Source organism: Schistocerca nitens, chromosome 8, assembly GCF_023898315.1.
Source record: "Schistocerca nitens isolate TAMUIC-IGC-003100 chromosome 8, iqSchNite1.1, whole genome shotgun sequence".
Classification (NCBI taxonomy): Eukaryota; Metazoa; Arthropoda; class Insecta; order Orthoptera; family Acrididae; genus Schistocerca; species Schistocerca nitens.
This window is the reverse complement of record NC_064621.1, coordinates 526,264,376-526,283,717: the sequence shown is the minus strand read 5'-3', so window position 1 is coordinate 526,283,717 and position 19,342 is coordinate 526,264,376. Positions and strand designations below refer to the sequence as shown.

Sequence of the window (19,342 nt, the reverse complement as noted above, 5' to 3'; positions counted from 1 at the left end):
ACTTCACTATTCTAACACATTTTATAGCATTCTACTGTCGGATTCGTTGTTGGTAATTACTGTTTTCGATCTACTGGGTATTTACCTTGAAAGGCCATAGCCTTCATCTAATGTAATGAAATTTTAAGATTATGTTCTGTAGATACCGGCATTTGCTTCAGCCGATGTACGACTTGCTGGAGGTCATCTTCAGTTTGTTGTGTAATTACTGTATCATCTTCAAATAGTAATGCACTTACATTAGTGTCTTACATCACAAGCAAAATGTGTTGGTGTACCATTGGGCATGTAATACATTTCTCAAACATGGGTCAGGGATGAAGTCTGAGTCCAATGAGGTAAGGATTTAATCAAAGAGACTGCATTTCAGATACGTTAGTACTATGACAATATTTGATACTGAAGACAGTGGCTGGTCGTAACCAAACGTTAGACTTTATCTCTAAAATGGATCGTTTGTGGACAAATGTTTACTGGAACGTTTCTGCTTGTGCTTGTGCTGGCGTAAGCTGTATCCTGCACACCGATCGGCAAAGATGTAGCAAGAAGATCGATAGTAGGCACTGGATCAAGCCCGCCTATCAGGAGAGAGGACAGATTCGCAAGCAACGCGCCGCCAACGCCCACACGACCGCAAGTATTTACATCGCCGCCGCTGACTGGTCTCAGCTTCAGTCAGCAGTCTCATTCACTAGCAGTAACGCTCAGTCACTAGCTCAGTCGCTGGCGTACTAACTCCATCCAATTTCGGCATCTGTCGTTCATTGCCTAGTGGGATGTTTACTTCACCAGCACTGAGGCTAACGTGGTCTGTTACAGAAGTGCTTCTACCACAATAGACGGACTCTCTCAAGATAGGCAGCTTTCTGTTCAAGTAAATAAAGAATACATGTGTGCAGTCGTGTTGTAGAAAGAGGATACCGGCCACCAAACAACAGCCCCTCCCTTGATTACTATGGTACAAGACTTTACAGTGGCGACGAGAATACAACACTGCTGTCATATACATTCATCTGAGTCAGTTTTGGCTACTGATGATACACCCTGTTTACATGTCGTTTGGCGGTGTTCCTTTTTTTTCTATCAACGTATTCAATGTGATACAGTTCCCTGATGCACTTTAGCGCTGTAGTTCCACTGTCCAGACAGAAGCGCGCTCCTTGTGATGCTGGAAGGGTCCCCGAGTGCCGCCACACGAGGACGAGCAGTGTGGCCGGTATTCAGTGACCCAGCAGCTCCCGCTGGGCGGTGTCGATGTGCTCGACCAGAGGCCGGTCGGCGGGCAGCGAAGGGTGGCAGTAGCCCAGCACGAAGTGCGCCGTGCCCTCCACGTCGTCGGGGAAGCCCCGCGGAAGGCACTCTCGCGGCCGCGCCTCGAACTGGAAGCCCTCCGTCTGCGACAGCCACCTGTGGAAACAAACCGCTAGTAGTTGTTTTCTTCGCTGCCTCACAAGCTAGCCAGACAAAATGATAGCTGCCCCGCTGCCCCATTAAGAGAGAGAACTGGTGGTTTTGGAACGCTGTATAGGGTGTGGAATTGATACCAAGCAATCATGTGACCCTACTCAAAAAATGGCTCTGACCACTATGGGACTTAACATCTGAGGTCATCGGTCCCCTAGAACTTAGAACTACTTAAACCTAACTGACCTAAGGACATCACACACAACCATGCCCGAGGCAGGATTCGAACCTGCGACCATAGAGGTCGCGCGGTTCCAGAGTGAAGCGCCTAGAACCGGTTGGCCACTGCAGCCGACTGACCCTTCTCCACTAATGTTAGTCATGGCAATAATGTGGTGAGTAACTGTCAGTCGGTTGTGTGGAACAGGCGAAATAAAATGGGTCGCCGGCCGGAATGGCCGAGCGGTTCTAGGCGCTACAGTCTGGAACCGCGTGACCGCTACGGTCGCAGGTTCGAATCCTGCCTCGGGCATGGATGTGTGTGACGTCCTTAGATTAGTTAGGTTTAAGTAGTTCTAAGTTCTGGGGGACTGATGGCCTCAGAAGTTAAGTCCAATAGTGCTCAGAGCCATTTGAACCATTTTTGAAAATGGGTCGACGTGTAGACATAACAGAAAGATGGTATCTTTTTTGGATGTGTCAATGACAACGCTTGAATGAAGCTACTCTGTTTGTTGGTGTATCCACACGGGCTTGCAGGGTCCATCGGTGCAAAACCTGTCGAAGCTATACTGGCAGTGCTGGAGATCTGCCTAACCTGCATTCAGATAGGATATACAGCAGCGTGCTACCGGTTACGTCAAGGCAGCGTCGATGGAGTGCAAGCTACGATAATAAAATTCAAATACAGGCCTGGAGAACAGACGAACGAGTGCACGACTGGAGCCGTAGGACCATCGGTAGGTGTGTATATACCTTTATTTCAAGTATGAAAGACAGAATCCGAGAGCGTCTAAATGATCCAGCTAAAGGAATGGTGTACTTTATTACTGTATGTGATCCGTACCCCGTCCACTTACACAGAATGGGGAGATGGACAACGGCTCTCTGCGATTGCGAAGAAACAGGGACGCCTGAACTTGTACTGCGTCATTGTGATTTCCACGAACTAGAACGGGGAAACGTATTGAACTTGAGAGTAAATATGTGCAAAAACGTAAAGTTGTGCACTTCACAAAACGAAAAAAACCGTGGTATCCTATGACTACAGCGACAACGAGTCACATATGGAATTGGTCAGCTCAAAGAAATACCTGGCTGTAAAACGTTGTAGAGATATGAAATGGAATAATCACATAGACGCAGTCATAGGTAGATTACATTGCAGACTTCAGTTTATTGATAGAATACTGGAAAAATGCATTCGGTCTACAAAGGAGATGGTTTATAAATCACTTGTGCGACCCATCCAAGGATATTATTCGAGTATGTGGAAACCATACAATACAGAACTAACAAGGGATATTGAATGTGGTAGGAGAAGAGCAGGTTTGTTTGACCCATGGGACAGTATCACGGCGATTCTGAAGAAACTGATTTGGCAGACACTACTTGAAGGTAGACGCAAAATATCCCGGGAAAGCCAACTTACAAAGTTTCAAGAACCGGCCTTCGACGACGAAGCTGGCAATGTACTACAACTCTCTATGTTTCGCCCCGTCAGGACGCTTGAGAACAAGATTAATTACAGCATTCACAGGGTCATTTGAACAGCCATTCCTCCAGCCCTCCATATGTGACAGGAGCGGGAAGAAACCGTAATAACTGGTACAATGGGAAGTAGCCTCTGGCATGCATTTCGCTGTGGTTTTGCATAATATGGATGTAGATGATTAGAACAGGTCAAGATACAGAAGAAGTTAGTTAACTCTGCTACCAATAAAATATCAAGAACACTTCAGTATGAGCCTTACAATAGGTGATGAAGTACCAAATGGATCAAGATCAACGAGTTTCGGAGCGTACGCATGTAAGAACAGTAGGAGCAGGATAACCTTGTGCGACCCATCCAAGGATATTATTCAAGTATGTGGAAACCATACAATACAGAAGCAGGAAGCAGGAAAGCTAATTTCACTTTCTAATTTCGGACGACGGAGATGAGATGGTGACAAGTACGGTTATCAGTGACGCAGGGGAGAGCAGGGCTAGAAGTTACCGAGGTAAGTCGTTCCGATTGAAATAACTCCGCGAGGGAAAGAGATATGAATATGAAGTAAACACGTCGTGAAATGAAATGCCACAGCGCACCGACGGCAGCCATCGTAAACAGGCTAGTGGTCCCCGGCTCATCGGAACGACAGCACGTGTGTCGCTGGTTCACGTAAGTAAATATTTTCGTATTTGGTATTTTTGATAAAAATGGCTCTGAGCATTATGGGACTTAACATCTGCGGTCATCAGTCCCATAGAACTTAGAACTACTTAAACCTAACTAACCTAAGGACATAACACACATCCATGCCCGAGGCAGGATTCGAACCTGCGACCGTAGCGGTCGTGCGGTTCCACACTGTAGTGCCTAGAACCGCTGGGCCACCCCGGCCGGCGTTTTTTTGATATATCTCACGAATTTTAAAGAGCAGCCTTTAGTGTTTCAGTGTTTTATTGTAAGACTTTATCTACCGTTTTGGTACACAATGCGTAAATTACCTATGTTTCGTAACGTAACCAATATCTTGCTTTTATTTCAACATGGGCTAGACGTTCCGTTTTCGGGTGCACATTGTGACCTCGGAACAACTTGTGCCAATTCCTTTGTACCACCAATGGAATATAAATATCGTTATTTTTTTCTTGTGTTGTATGAAGACGTATACCCGAAAAACAACAGCTGGTTCTGTGTCACAGGAGTTGATGCAAAAAGCAGCAGATGCAGTTCTCAACGCCGGCACGAAAATAAAAACTGTTGCCAAAGAATGAGATATTTGTCACATAACTCTATAAAAAATTGTCAAAAAGCTATTTGCCGATTTTCGGCACAATTGTGTTCCGGCCGCGAGTGTTAAGGTCGATATTGGCCTCGCCAGAGATAGTGGGGCGCCGAGTTGGCGGCGAGTGGCCCTCTGGCGTCGAGGAGAGGAGGGATGGAGCGCACCGAGCGAGGAAGACAGAATGGCAGAGTGTTGGGGTCTGGATGGCCGAATTGTGAATTAATATTTACTATTAAAACAGTCTTGATCACGATTTATTTATCAAGGTGACCGGTTTCGACCACTACTGTGATCATCTTCAGACCATTGAGTAGGAACCTCTTTCTGTTGGAGAATGATTCTCCAACAGAAAGAGGTTCCTACTCAGTGGTTTGAAGATGACCACAGTAGTGGTCGAAACCGGTCACCTTGATAAATAAATCGTGATCAAGACTGTTTTAATAGTAAATACACTCCTGGAGATTGAAATAAGAACACCGTGAATTCATTGTCCCAGGAAGGGGAAACTTTATTGACACATTCCTGGGGTCAGATACATCACATGATCACACTGACAGACCCATAGGCACATAGACACAGGCAACAGAGCATGCACAATGTCGGCACTAGTACAGTGTATATCCACCTTTCGCAGCAATGCAGGCTGCTATTCTCCCATGGAGACGATCGTAGAGATGCTGCATGTAGTCCTGTGGAACGGCTTGCCATGCCATTTCCACCTGGCGCCTCAGTTGGACCAGCGTTCGTGCTGGACGTGCAGACCGCGTGAGACGACGCTTCATCCAGTCCCAAACATGCTCAAAGGGGGACAGATCCGGAGATCTTGCTGGCCAGGGTAGTTGACTTACACCTTCTAGAGCACGTTGGGTGGCACGGGATACATGCGGACGTGCATTGTCCTGTTGGAACAGCAAGTTCCCTTGCCGGTCTAGGAATGGTAGAACGATGGGTTCGATGACGGTTTGGATGTACCGTGCACTATTCAGTGTCCCCTCGACGATCACCAGTGGTGTACGGCCAGTGTAGGAGATCGCTCCCCACACCATGATGCCGGGTGTTGGCCCTGTGTGCCTCGGCCGTATGCAGTCCTGATTGTGGCGCTCACCTGCACGGCGCCAAACACGCATACGACCATCATTGGCACCAAGGCAGAAGCGACTCTCATCGCTGAAGACGACACGTCTCCATTCGTCCCTCCATTCACGCCTGTCGCGACCCACTGGAGGCGGGCTGCACGATGTTGGGGCGTGAGCGGAAGACGGCCTACCGGTGTGCGGGACCGTAGCCCAGCTTCATGGAGACGGTTGCGAATGGTCCTCGCCGATACCCCAGGAGCAACAGTGTTCCTAATTTGCTGGGAAGTGGCGGTGCGGTCCCCTACGGCACTGCGTAGGATCCTACGGTCTTGGCGTGCATCCGTGCGTCGCTGCGGTCCGGTCCCAGGTCGACGGGCACGTGCACCTTCCGCCGACCACTGGCGACAACATCGATGTACTGTGGAGACCTCACGCCCCACGTGTTGAGCAATTCGGCGGTACGTCCACCCGGCCTCCCGCATGCCCACTATACGCACTCGCTCAAAGTCCGTCAACTGCACATACGGTTCACGTCCACGCTGTCGCGGCATGCTACCAGTGTTAAAGACTGCGATGGAGCTCCGTATGCCACGGGAAACTGGCTGACACTGACGGCGGCGGTGCACAAATGCTGCGCAGCTAGCGCCATTCGACGGCCAACACCGCGGTTCCTGGTGTGTCCGCTGTGCCGTGCGTGTGATCATTGCTTGTACAGCCCTCTCGCAGTGTCCGGAGCAAGTATGGTGGGTCTGACACACCGGTGTCAATGTGTTCTTTTTTCCATTTCCAGGAGTGTACATGTTAAATGAAAGTGAATTCTGAAGTTTGTAAGGTACCTTTCTACCATTACGAGTCTGGTAGTTTTTATTTGAAAGTGATGTTGTTTGCTACTGTTATTGGTTGAGAATTTATTGCCTGATTAACAGTTATTTAACCAGCCTTTCTATGAAGTGTTTTAAGACTTGTTAGTCAGTGAACTATTATGAATAAATTACGTAAATCAGTAATGTTGTGTAAGCAGTTATTGAAGGCATCCATATCCATTAGCCAATCAACCATGGCCAGTTGGGAACGGGCATTGATGTAACATTAGGGGACTAGAGGCTATTTGTTAAGTTGTGGCATCGCTAATCCTGTTGTTTGTTGTTCTTGTTCAAGTGTCTAGTCACGCATAAATTAAAATTAAATCCGCACAGCTAAGATCTGGGGTAGAAAATATCGCGATTGCTTACAAAAAAGTAAAATTGGTCTGTACTGAAGAATGGAAGGTAAATTAGCAGAATATCTGTTGCAATGTGTTTCAATTTTCTTTGGTCTTCTGCCAGAAGAAGTCAAAAATTTAGCGTACGATTGTGCACTGAAATTCACTGCTAACAATATTCCACCATCGTGGCACGAAAATAAAAAAGCTGGTCCAGACTGGCTGACTGGTTTTCTAAAAAGACATCCTCACCTGTCAGTAAGAACATCGGAATCAGCGAGTGCCAGCAGGGCGAGATTATTTAACAAACACAATGTTACCGATTATTTTACAAAGCTGAGCACAGCGTTGAATAAATATAAATTTCCACATTCAAGAATACATAATTTAGATGAAACAGGCGTTACCACAGTGCTAAAGCCGAGGAAAATTATTGCCAAGAAGGGATGGAAGCAAGTTGGACCCATAGTATTTGCTGAACGAGGGACATTGGTTACAGTGGAACTGGCAGTAAATGCGTTAGGTCATGCAGTTCCTCCCTTGTTTATTTTCCCCGGGCTTAAATACAAGGACTGGTTTATAAAAGGCGGTCCACCAGAGTCTATCGGCGCAGGAAGTAGTTCAGCATGGATGACAGCTACGGGGTTCGTGAAATATATGGACCATTTTATCAAACATACTAAACCATCACTTGCAGATCCGATTTTATTGTTGCTCGATAATCACCAATCTCATACTGATATCAGTGTGGTGGAAAAGCGAAATCTAACTCCATTATAATGCTGTCACTCCCGCCTCATTGTACACACCGCCTACAGCCACTGGATGCTGGAGTAAATGCACCGTTCAAAAGCTGTTGTGAAAGGCTCAGGACAATTGGCTGCGCAATAATCCTGGCAAGACAATGTCGTTATATGAGATCCCAGAAATTGTTAGATAAGCGCTACGTCATATGAGATCCCAGAAATTGTTAGATACGCGCTACCTCGTGCAGTGACTCCCATCAATGTAATGAGCGCTTTCAGAGCGCTTGGCCTTATGACCCCAACATTTTTACAGAAAACGACTATGCTACACCATATGTTATAGATCACCCTTTAGCTTCAGGAATCGCATCAGATGTGGCTTTAGGAATTTCACATGACACCATCACCAATAGGTCGGAAGCAGTATCAGAGACTGTTACTAGAATAGACGCTAATGCATATGAAATTGTAAACATTAGTACAGACACAAGAGAAATCGTTGATGCGCCAGGGACATCAGGGGTTATTAATCTGCATCTTCTGGTGTCATAGAAGAACAACTCGGAGATCAAGTCCCTTTCTCTCCAGAAGCAATATGTACTTTTCCGAAGGCAATAATCAACAGACGTCTTAGAAAATACACCAGTAAAACAATTCTTAGCTGAAGAGCAAAGCAAGAAAAGGAAAGTGAACATCAACAATGAAAAAGCGAGAGAAAATAAACGAAAATGCAAAAAAACAGAAGGAAATAAAAAAGGAAAAGGCAAAGGGAAGGGGAAGTCTGTTAAACGACAGATTTTACAAACGCGAAGTGAAAGGTCTGAGAGTGAAGAGGACAGTTTAAAGTATTATTGTCTAGTGTGCTGTGACAGTTACTCTAATTCTCGTTCTGGGGGAGAATGGATTCAGTGTCAAGAATGTAACAACTTGGCCCATTCCAGATGTAGGCAGAATCAAGCCTTATTAACCTACCTACGCCCGAACTGTGATTGTGATATGTCTTCTGATAGTTAATTAATTATAAGTATATAAGTTTTCTGCCTATGACGGCAATATGACAGATACTTTCAGCCTATGACAAAGCCAACATGATTGAAGACTGCATTATCAAGGCTGAGTAGTTAGATGTTATTTGATAAGCTGTTAATTACTAAAGGGTTACTAATTGCTTAAGTACAAATTATAATTACTTGTTATATAACATACAAATGTTTACCTCGTGATTCGTACGGAATTGTTGATTACTGCTTAAATAAACAGACTGGGTTTAAGCGTTTATTGTTTTTTATTTCACAAATAATAACTTTAACAAATATGGTAACATCTTACTTCGGCTTGTTAACAATTTGCCCCAAGTCGGGATAAGTTGTTATTTTACGGCCGGCCTCTGTGGCCGAGCGGTTCTAGGCCCTTCAGTCCGGAACCGCGCTGCTGCTACGGTCGCAGGTTCGAATCCTGCCTCGGGAATGGAAGTGTGTGATGTCCTTACGTTAGTTAGGTTTAAGTAGTTCTAAGTCTAGAGGACTGATGACCTCAGATGTTAAATCCCATAGTGCTTAGAGCCATTTGAACCACTTCTTGTTATTTTACGACATTAGACATTAAAGTCTCACAATAAATGACCCTGTCTTAATATCAAAGTTACATATATAAGTTAATTTTGATTGCATCGCATGAATCAAGTATTCTTAACGAATTTTGTGACTAACTAAAAATCGGAAATTGTAGTCCCGCTGTCCCCTAATGTGGTAACTCAGAGTGCACAATTATTTAAGCAGGACAAAAAATTTTCTCGTCATAGAGACCCAAATGGTGATGCCAAGGTTCGAGTGCTGACGAGCCACAAAGGATCATTTGCTAGTAGTTTAATACAGAGGTAAATTTAGATGTAGTGAACTGAGCAATCTTGAGCAATTCCAAGATTGTTGATAAGTATTATAACGAAACAGGGCCGAAGGCTCCTCTGGTGGTGGTAGTTTTGCATCATTCTTCTAACTTTCTTTCATGTCTACTTTTTTCTGTTAATATAGCTGTAGGTTTTATATTTCCAGTGTCAAACTGAAATGTTCAGACTATAACGACTCGCCTTAGTCCCGTGTCGTTATTTTTCGTCAGTACCTCCCCGTGACGAGTGGGGGTAATTTGCGCGCCTGCTATGTTCCTTGGATGTGATAACCGTTTCTCAGGCTGTCTCTCCAGAATCGAGCCCTGATTCCCCGTTACCCTTTACAGACATGGCAGGCTCTATTGATAAGGCAGATATTTGAAAGATCCGTCACTGATACGGAGACCGTGCGATCAGCGCAGAATTATTCAGTCACACACTTGGACGAGCCGACCGACTGGTTTTGGTCTAATAAAAGCGTCCCTCTCATCTCTGGCCAGCACTCTGTTGTTTTTAATTCTTTATTGTTCAAATATACAATAACGCACTATCTAATCTAATTAGTGGGTCCTGTAGCATACATACAATTGTAGCGATAGTACAGTTCCAACAGAAATCCTGATACAAGTAATAATAGTATTTGATTCTGTTTACGAATGAGAATTACATCTACTGCCTACAGCGTTAAGGTTGTGCCAGTAAATCACTCGCTGCAGGCTTCTGAAAAGATAACTTCCAAAATATTCTTCCTACCCTAAATCTAATTCTAAACTAGTACTAAATTAAATGATGTTGTCAAATTCATGATAATCGTCGCACCTTCCTTCTCAAAGGACAGGTGCTACCTAGCTACATCTTCTGTGTTCTACTATTCCTCGTTTTCTCGCAAGAATTCCCTCAAGGTCTTTTGCAAAATTTCATTAGCCAAGCTGTTTAATCCGTCAAAAGTTTCCTCTTGTCTAAGTAGGTGATATGTGTCATGATCAGGAATTGGTCGGGAGTCCACTCTACCGCTCCACAGCCACACGCAGGTGTAGCCCGCTTCAGGAGCCGGCATAAATAGGCCGGGTACTGTCCATGCCCTGTACGGAAATGCGGCAATCCCCTGCTTGGTTTGATGTACTTTAATTGCGGACGTTCCCTGATGTTTGGTAACAGTTGAAAGGTCCTCCCCCAGATTCTCTGATTTCCAAAATTCTTGCCAAAGCTTTTCTCTCCCCCCCCCCCTTTTGATCGTTATCTTATCCCCAACTGAAACCCCTAGAATTTCAGCCGTCTTCTCAGTTCACCCTTTTTTAATCCAGTACCACGCAGCCTGTTCCCTTATTTTGATGTCGAGGGGGCAAAGTACCAATAGCACGAATAGAGGGATTCTGTTTCCATGTATTAGCCCTAGAATTACCACAGTTATCCAAGTAACGTGGGTACGATCTAAGGAACCATAAATGATGTAATGAGCCATTCACGGTTTCACCTTAATGCGGCTTGTACTGAGACATTCATGGCTTAATCTTTGAGACAAGCGTGTGACTACTGGTAGGACCAGCCAAGGAGCTGCGCTAACGACAACTGGGTAGCTGGCCGCCCGGAGTGCGTCTCGGAGGCTTTCGCGGAAGCTCAAACGTTCGGCCAAATCTCGAAACAGGGGGAGGCGGGGCCACTCTGCACGATACTCCTCGGAACCTCGTCAGGTCCCGGCGACGCACGGCGCCGTTCTAAGCACTTGATCGGGTTCTAGACAGTCACAAGACGATGGAATCAGAGGCACATTAAACAAAGGTTCAAAATGGTTCAAATGGCTCTGAGCACTATGGGACTTAACTGCTGAGGTCATCAGTCCCCTAGAACTTAGAACTACTTAAACCGAACTAACCTAAGGACATCACACACATCCATGCCCGAGGCAGGATTCGTACTTGCGACCGTAGCGGTCGCGCGGTTCCAGACTGTAGCGCCTAGAACCGCTCGGCTACTCCGGCCGGCCATTAAACAAAGGTATCAGTAAGGATTGTCCAGCGTGTGTGCAAGGAAAGGCATGCCGAAATGGACTGGAGACGGGTGTCACGCCTCGTCGGTGACAGGCCTTTTCAGAACTGACAGGAACTGCGGCTGACAGTGAATGCAAGTCCATCTCAACCAATTTCCGAGTGGACACATTGAAGGGAACTGTATGCGATGGTTATACACTGATAAGCCAAAGCATTGTGACTACTGGCCACCGCGTCGTTTGGATGCCGCTAGATGGCGTTTGCGGGCACGTGACGCAGCAACAATATAAGCGGAGCGGTCAGGGACGGGGCACATGGGCTGCAAATGGGGAAATCGATTGAGATAAGTGATTTCGACAAGGGGGAGGTTATTATTACGCAGAGCCTGTGAACGCGTATCTCGAAAACGGCGAGACTGGTCGAATGTTCACGTGAGCATTTACGGAAAGGTGCAGAAGCACAGTGAAACTACCATTAGGCGCTAAATGGTTCGAAGTCCCAGACTCTTCACACACCGTGGGGTTAGGAGGCTTGTCTGCTCTGAAAAGTAGGATAGGCAGTGATCTGTGGCATCTCTGCATAAAGAGCACAATGCTGGTTCACTATCAACTGTTTCGGAGCACACCGATCTTCTTACATTGTTGAACGTGGAGCTCCGCAGCAGACCATCCCTACGTGTTCGCCGGCCGGCAGTGGCCGTGCGGTTGTAGGCGCTTCAGTCTGGAACCGCGTGACCGCTATGGTCGCAGGTTCGAATCCTGCCTCGGGCATGGATGTGTGTGATGTCCTTGGGTTAGTTAGGTTTAAGTAGTTCTAAGTTCTAGGGGACTGATGACCTCAGATGTTAAGTCCCATAGTGCTCAGAGCCATTTGAACCATGGTAGTGTGTGATGTCCTTAGGTTAGTTAGGTTTAAGTAGTTCTAAGTTTTAGGGGACTGATGACCTCAGATGTTAAGTCCCATAGTGTTCAGAGCCATTTGAACCATGGTAGTGTGTGATGTCCTCAGGTTAGTTAGGTTTAAGTAGTTCTAAGTTCTAGGGGACTGATGACCTCAGATGTTAAGTCCCATAGTGAGCCATTTGAACCATGGTAGTGTGTGATGTCCTCAGGTTAGTTAGGTTTAAGTAGTTCTAAGTTCTAGGGGACTGATGACCTCAGAAGTTAAGTCCCATAGTGCTCAGAGCCATTTGAACCTACATGTTCACGTGTTGACCCAACGACATCGTCAATTACGACTGCAGCGGGCACGGGACCATCAGGACTCGACCGTCGATCAGTGGAAATGTGTCGGCTCTTCGGGTGAATCACATTTTTGCTACACTAGATGGATGGTCGTTTCCACAAACGCCGTTATCGAGGTTAACGACGGCTTGAAATGTGCAGCGCGCCACGACGCAGGCTGGTGGGAGCAGTATTATGATATGGGAGATGCTTTCCCGTGCTCGCATGGCATCGAAGACAGTTGCGAACCACCTGCATCCCTTCATGCTTGATGTCTTGCCCGACGGCTGTGTCATGTTTCCTCAGTATAACTGTCCGTGTCTCGGAGGAAGAACAGTGCTACCGTGGTCTGAGGAGCATTATATTGAATTCAAGTTGACGTCTCGCGATCAAATTCGACCGATGTAAATCCTGCGGAAGCCATCTGGGTCACTATCGGACGTCGTCATCACCAAGTTCGCAAATCAGCGACCCGTTGTTTACGCGAATTACATGACCTGTGCCTAGACATCTAACGCCACATACCATCATAAACGTACCAATAAAAGGTCGGATCCCTGATAGGCAGAATAAGTGATTTATTTCGTTCCTAAGACGGACAAACGAACTATTAAGCAGGTGTTCATAATGTTTTGGCTCATCAGTGTGTAGAGTCGGATACCTCGTAAGGGCAACTGTTCACAGCCGCAGACGAAGATACACGTCTTCAGTTGGCCAAATAACACAGCAACTGTAGAGTTGCCGACTGTCCGCGAATACTGAGGACCGACGAGCCGCCATTTTGACTCTTTTCAAATGACGCAAGACGTCGAGTACACTGATGGCACAGTGAGGCGTTTAGCCAGCAGTGTGTGGAAGGCGTGGCTTAGGTAGGAGGTGGCTCTTGAAGATCTGGAGGTGTTTTCGTGACATAACTAGGACCCACACCATAGGTTACCGTGATCATGAACAAGGATGTCTACATCCGTGATGAATATGCTGTTGGCACTGCTGCCTTCCAAGATTGACTTTTCTGTATCGATGCAGATGGAAGGAGCAAGGATCCATGGTGGTGGAAAAATGCGAAAAATTACGTAAATAATATAGAATAACATCCGAAAAATTTCCCAAAAATACACCCAAATACGTGTGAAAATATACCAAAAGAATGAAATGGATGCAAAAGGGGGAAACAAGATGAAATCTGAAGGAGTCGACGATAGCGAAACGCAAAAACTCGTTAATATTGGCGAGAAGTCACAAGGATCAAAGTAAAGAGTAACTGATAAAAAATATATATTACTGTGGGTAGCAGGTCTGCGGGTGCATAAGTGTGAAGAAGGGGGGTGGCAGATGTGACTAGATGGTGGAATCAGTGGGTGCAAATTGGGATAGAACGGTGAAAGTGTCCAGATACCAACCATTTCGTCCACCGACTCTCCACAGTTATTGTCCCTTCACCACACGGTGCCTTGCTCATCACTGTTGATGCCACCTTCCTGTACACTAACATTCCTAATGCCCATGGCCTTACTGCTATTGAACACTACCTGTCCCAACGCCCAACAGATTCCAAACCAACAACCTCCTTCCTAGTCACCATGGCCAACTCTGTCTTCGCCCACAGTTACTTCTCCTTTGAAGACATTACCTACAAACAAATCTGGGGTTCAGCTATGGGCCCCCATATGGTACCATCCTATGCTAACATATTCATGGACCATCTAGAGGAGTCCTTCCTAGAAACCCAGAATCTTAAGCCCCACACCTGGTTCAGATTCATTCATGACATCTTCGCTATCTGGATCAAAGATGAGGACACCATATCCACATTCCTCCAGAACCTCAACAAGCTCCCCCATTTGCTTCACCTGGTACTACTCAGCCCAACAAGCCACCTTCCTAGATGTTGACCTCCAACTCGAAGATGGCTACATCAGTTCCTCCATCCATATCAAACCTACTAACCACCAGCAATACCTCCACTTCAACAGCTGCCAACCATTCCATACCAAGAAGTCCCTTCCACACAGCCTGGCCACCCTTGGTTGTCGCATCTGCAGTGACGAGCAGTCCCTCTCGAAATATACTGAGGGTCTCACTGAAGCCTTCACTGATCATAATTATCCTCCTAACCTCATACAAAAACAAATCTCTCATGCCTTATCTTTCCAATTTCACCCCGCCTCCCAAAGTTCCACCGTCCGGTCACAGAGGAGCATTCCCCTCGTAACTCAGAATCACCCAGGACTGGAGCAACTGAATTTCATTCTCCGCCAGGGTTTTGATTACCTCTTGTCGTGCCCAGAAATGAGAAATGTCCTGCCCACTATCCTTCCCACCCCTCATACAGTGGTATTCCGCCGTCCACTGAACCTACACAATATAATCGTCCATTTGTACACAACCTCAGCTCCCAATCCCTTACCTGATGGCTCATACCCCTGTAATAGATCGGATGCAAGACCTGTCCCATACATCCTCCCATCACCATCCACTCCAGTCCGGTCACTAATATCACCTATCTCATCAAAGGGAGGGCTACCTGTGAAACCAATCATGTGGTCTACAAGCTTAGCTGCAACCACTGTGCTGCATTCCATGTAGGCATGACAACCAACATGCTGTCTGTCTGCACGAATGGCCACCGACAAACTGTGGCCAAGAAACAAGTGGGCCACCCTGTTGCTGAACACACTGCCGAACATGATATCCTTCATTTCAGTGACTGTTTCGCAGCCTGTGCCATATGGATCCTTCCCACCAACACCAGCTTTTCTGGGCTGCGCAGGTGTGAAATTTTCCTGAAACACATCCTACATTCCTGCAACCATCCTGGCCTCAAACTTCGTTAGTCGCTGTCCTCACCCATCCAGCCCTTCCCTGCTCTCACTCCAGCTCCACACAGCCGTCATTCCACCACCACACCCAGTCTTTTTATTTATTTCTCTCTATTTCTCTCCTTTTCCGCTACTTCCCCCTAGCCACCCTCCCTACGTCTCCCCTGCTTTCTGTCTAACGTGCAGCACTTCACTGTCCGCCATCATCACCATACTATCCCTCCCCCTCCCCTCCCAAGCCTCCTCCTTACCCCCACCCAGTCGCCACTTCCATCATGCACTGGTGGTGCTGCTGACAGAGTGGTTTCATTGTCCTGAGACTGCAGTCCTGTGTGTGTGTTGCGTTTGTGTGTGTGTGTGTGTGTTCGCGTATGTGTGTCTATTGTTGACGAAGGCCATTGGCCGAAAGGTTTAAGTGTGAAAGTCTTTTTGTTGTGCCATCTGCGACTCAGCATCTCCGCTATATGGTGAGTGCAACTTTCCTTCTCACAATATTGATAAAAGACAATAAATTGATACTGCTGAACAGTGAGTCTCTAGAAAGCCTTCTTTTCTGTCCCATGTTTGCATGTATACCTGAATCTGATGAAGTGACTGCCAGTTTTGACTGGAAGGGGGTGATGTTGTCGGTTCTGCATAACCCTCGCCCCTGATGTCATTCAGGAGCAACCACTGTGTCATTCAGTACTGAACCGTTTCTCAGGTTTCCTCTTAACGTGGCTTTATCGAGATCGCTATGCAAGATCATAATGGCTTCATCATATTCTCTAGTCACTTCCGCCGCTATCTTCGGATATTCTATAAATTGAAGTTGAGTTACAGTTTTCTGGGAGGCCCTGAGGGGCTGCTTCACCCGCCTAACTGGAACGGTTTTTTATTATCTTTCATGCACACTGACACCTTTCCTTAGCGAATTATGTTAAGTGGATGTGACACGTCTCTATGTCTGTAATGGATGCGCGTGTAGTTAGGTGTCATGTTTGACATGGTGATTAGAGAAAGGAGAGTTTGAAGCCCCATGACAGCATACTCCTCTCGAATAGCGCCAAAGGGATAGATCTCGATCAAGAATGTCAAATGCCCTCACTCCGTCAGACACTGTGGGAAGTTTGGAGTTTAATTAAGGACATGAGTGCTAACTCTGGTGATTAGGAACTTTACACCAACACCCCTTTTCTCCTTTGCCGGAGAGCCAAAGGGAAAGCAGCCAACAACGTGTGGCGCACCTGATTGTTTACCCATTCAAATACCGGCTGCGTAAGACGTTGATTAACTACGGTGATATGACGGGAACTGGTGTATTCAAGAGGCAAGAACGTTGGCAGACGTTCTGTGAACAGTACAGAGAAGCAAAGCATTCGATGAAAATGAATCACAGCAATTACAGTGCTAACCTGGGCCTGAGGTACAAGTGATTAGGAGATTCGCTCTCTCGTTGCTTGTTGCACTCGGTAGCTATGCTGTAAACAACGAGCTGTCAATTAATTTGTTACCCTGATCTGGTTATATCCTTCGATAAAAACTTTGTGGCTCAAGATTTCAGCGAGTCGACTATCAGGAGACAGGCGACGCTAATCCTACACTGAAGAGCCAAAGAAACTGGTACAGCTATGCATATTTAAATACAGAGGTCTGCGGTCGGCAGCGCCTATGTAAGACGAAAAGTGTCTGGCGCAGTTGTTAGATCGGTTACTGCCACTACAATGGTAGGTTATCAAGATTTAAGTGAGTTTGAACGTAGTGATATAGTCGCCACACGAAAGATGGAAGACAGCATCTCCGAGGCAGCTATGAAGTGGAGATTTTCCCGTACGACCATTTCTCGAGTGTACCGCGTATATCAAGAATGCGGTAAAACATCAAATCTCCGACAGCGCTGCGGGCCGGGGAAACATCCTGCAAGAACAGGACCAACGACGACCGAAGAGAATCGTTCAACGTGACAGGAGCCGGCCGGAGTGGCCGAGCGGTTCTGGCGCTACAGTCTGGAGCCGCGCGACCGCTACGGTCGCAGGTTCGAATCCTGCCTCGGGCATGGATGTGTGTGATGTCCTTAGGTTAGTTAGGTTTAAGTAGTTCTAAGTTCTAGGGGACTTATGACCTCAGATGTTGAGTCCCATAGTGCTCAGAGCCATTTGAACCATTTAGCCAACGTGACAGGAGTGCAACCCTTTCCGCAAATTGCTGCAGATTTCAGTGCTGGGCCATCAACAAGTGTCAGCGTGACAGTCATTCAACGAAAAATCATCGATATGGGTTTTCGGAGCCGAAGGCCTACTCGTGTACCCTTGATGACTGCACGACACAAAGCCTTACCCCTCGCCCGGGCCCGTCAACACCGATATTGGACTGTTGATGACTGGAAACATGCTGCCTGGTCGGACGAGTCTCGTTTCAAATTGTATCGAGCGGATGAACGTTAAGGACAACCTCATGAATCCATGGACCCCGCATGTCAGCAGGGCACTGTTCCAGCTGGTGGATGCTCTGTAGTGGTATGGAGTGTGTGCAGTTAGAGTGATAAGGGACCCCTGTTACGTCTAGATACGACTTTGTGACACGTACGTAAGCATCCTGTCTGATCACCTGCATCCGTTCATGTCCATTGTGCATTCCGACTGGCTTGGGGGATTCCAGCAGGACAATGCGACACACTACACATCCGTAATTGCTAGAGAGTGGCTCCAGGAACACTCTTCTGAGTTTAAACACTTCTGCTGGCCGCCAAACTCCGAAAACATGAACATTATTGAGCATACTGGGATGCCTTTCGACGTGCTGTTCAGAAGAGATCTCAACCCCCTCGTACTCTTACGAAGTAATGGACAGGCCTGCAGGATTTACGGTGTCAACTACCTCCAGCACTACTTCAGACATTAGTCGAGTCCATGGCACGTGGTGTTGCTTACACGATATTAGGCAGGTGTACCAGTTTCTTTGGTTCTTCAGTGTAGTTCTTTCTCGAGCGCTATGTGCTCGCTGTGTTGACTGGTTTGCAGGTACCGTACCTGCACATCCTTGTCTAGCTTGGGTGGTTGTACGTCGGCAGCCCTTCCAGCCGCCACTGCAATCTGTCAGCCAAAAAGTTATTTTAATTCTATGCAATATGCCGCATTCTTCGAAGTCTTGTACACAGCATGTCTGGTAGTTCCTAAACGAAATGACAACTGCACAGAGGATCCAAACGAGGAAGCCGTGAGTGATAGTGTCAGACAACCATCGAAGAGCATTGTGACGAAAAATAAGATGGCGACATCTATAAAAGTCACTGCAGAACTGAATGTATCATCTCAGCATCAAAACAGCACGAAGTGAGCTCCGTTAACTGGGAATTACAGGGCGATATGGAATTCCAGAACGACACGTTAGTGATGTAAATGCCCCTAGCAGGAAAACGTTGCACCGAAGCCACGAAATCTGGACTACCGCTAGATGTAAAGAACATTATTTGGTCAGATGGATCTTATTCCGCACTGTTTCCAACTTCTGGCCGTGTTTACGTTCCAAGAGTGAAACGTTCAGGAGGTTCACTGATGACTTTGGCAGGCATACCGTGATATTCCATGGGCCCTATTATTACTGGGAGTGAGAAGTGAATGAACAGCACAGCACTGGCCCTTTACATTGTTAAATAACCTATTTGTAAAATAGTATTGTACACTAGGGATAAACCAAATGGGACAGCTCTTTTTTAAACTGAGCAGCCTTGTATTACGGAGGGTGGAGGCTCCCATCTCCATCCAGCCAACCCGATTTAGGTTTTCAGTCATTTCCCTAAATTTCTTCAGGAAAACGCCGGGGTGGTTCCTACTATTAGGCAACATCTGACTGTTGTTGTTGTGATCTTTAGTCCTGAGACTGGTTTGATGCAGCTCTCCCTGCTACTCTATCCTGTGCAAGCTTCTTCATCTCCCAGTACCTACTGCAACCTACATCCTTCTGAATCTGCTTACTGTATTCATCTCTTGGTCTCCCTCTACGATTTTTACCCTCCAGGCTGCCCTCCA

The 19,342-nt window shown here is 46.6% G+C and overlaps 1 protein-coding gene across 1 annotated transcript in view; it reads right to left on the bottom strand.

Annotated features, from left to right (window-relative positions):
• Nucleotides 1-1,032: 1,032 nt before the first annotated feature.
• The window catches only part of LOC126199652 (head-specific guanylate cyclase-like), a 332,527-nt gene continuing 314,217 nt past the window's right edge, over nucleotides 1,033-19,342 (bottom strand). Inside the window, exon 8 of the mRNA XM_049936580.1 lies at nucleotides 1,033-1,407. Coding sequence (XP_049792537.1) covers nucleotides 1,221-1,407 — 187 coding nt within the window. The 3' untranslated portion in view covers nucleotides 1,033-1,220. The remainder of the gene's footprint in view (nucleotides 1,408-19,342) is intronic.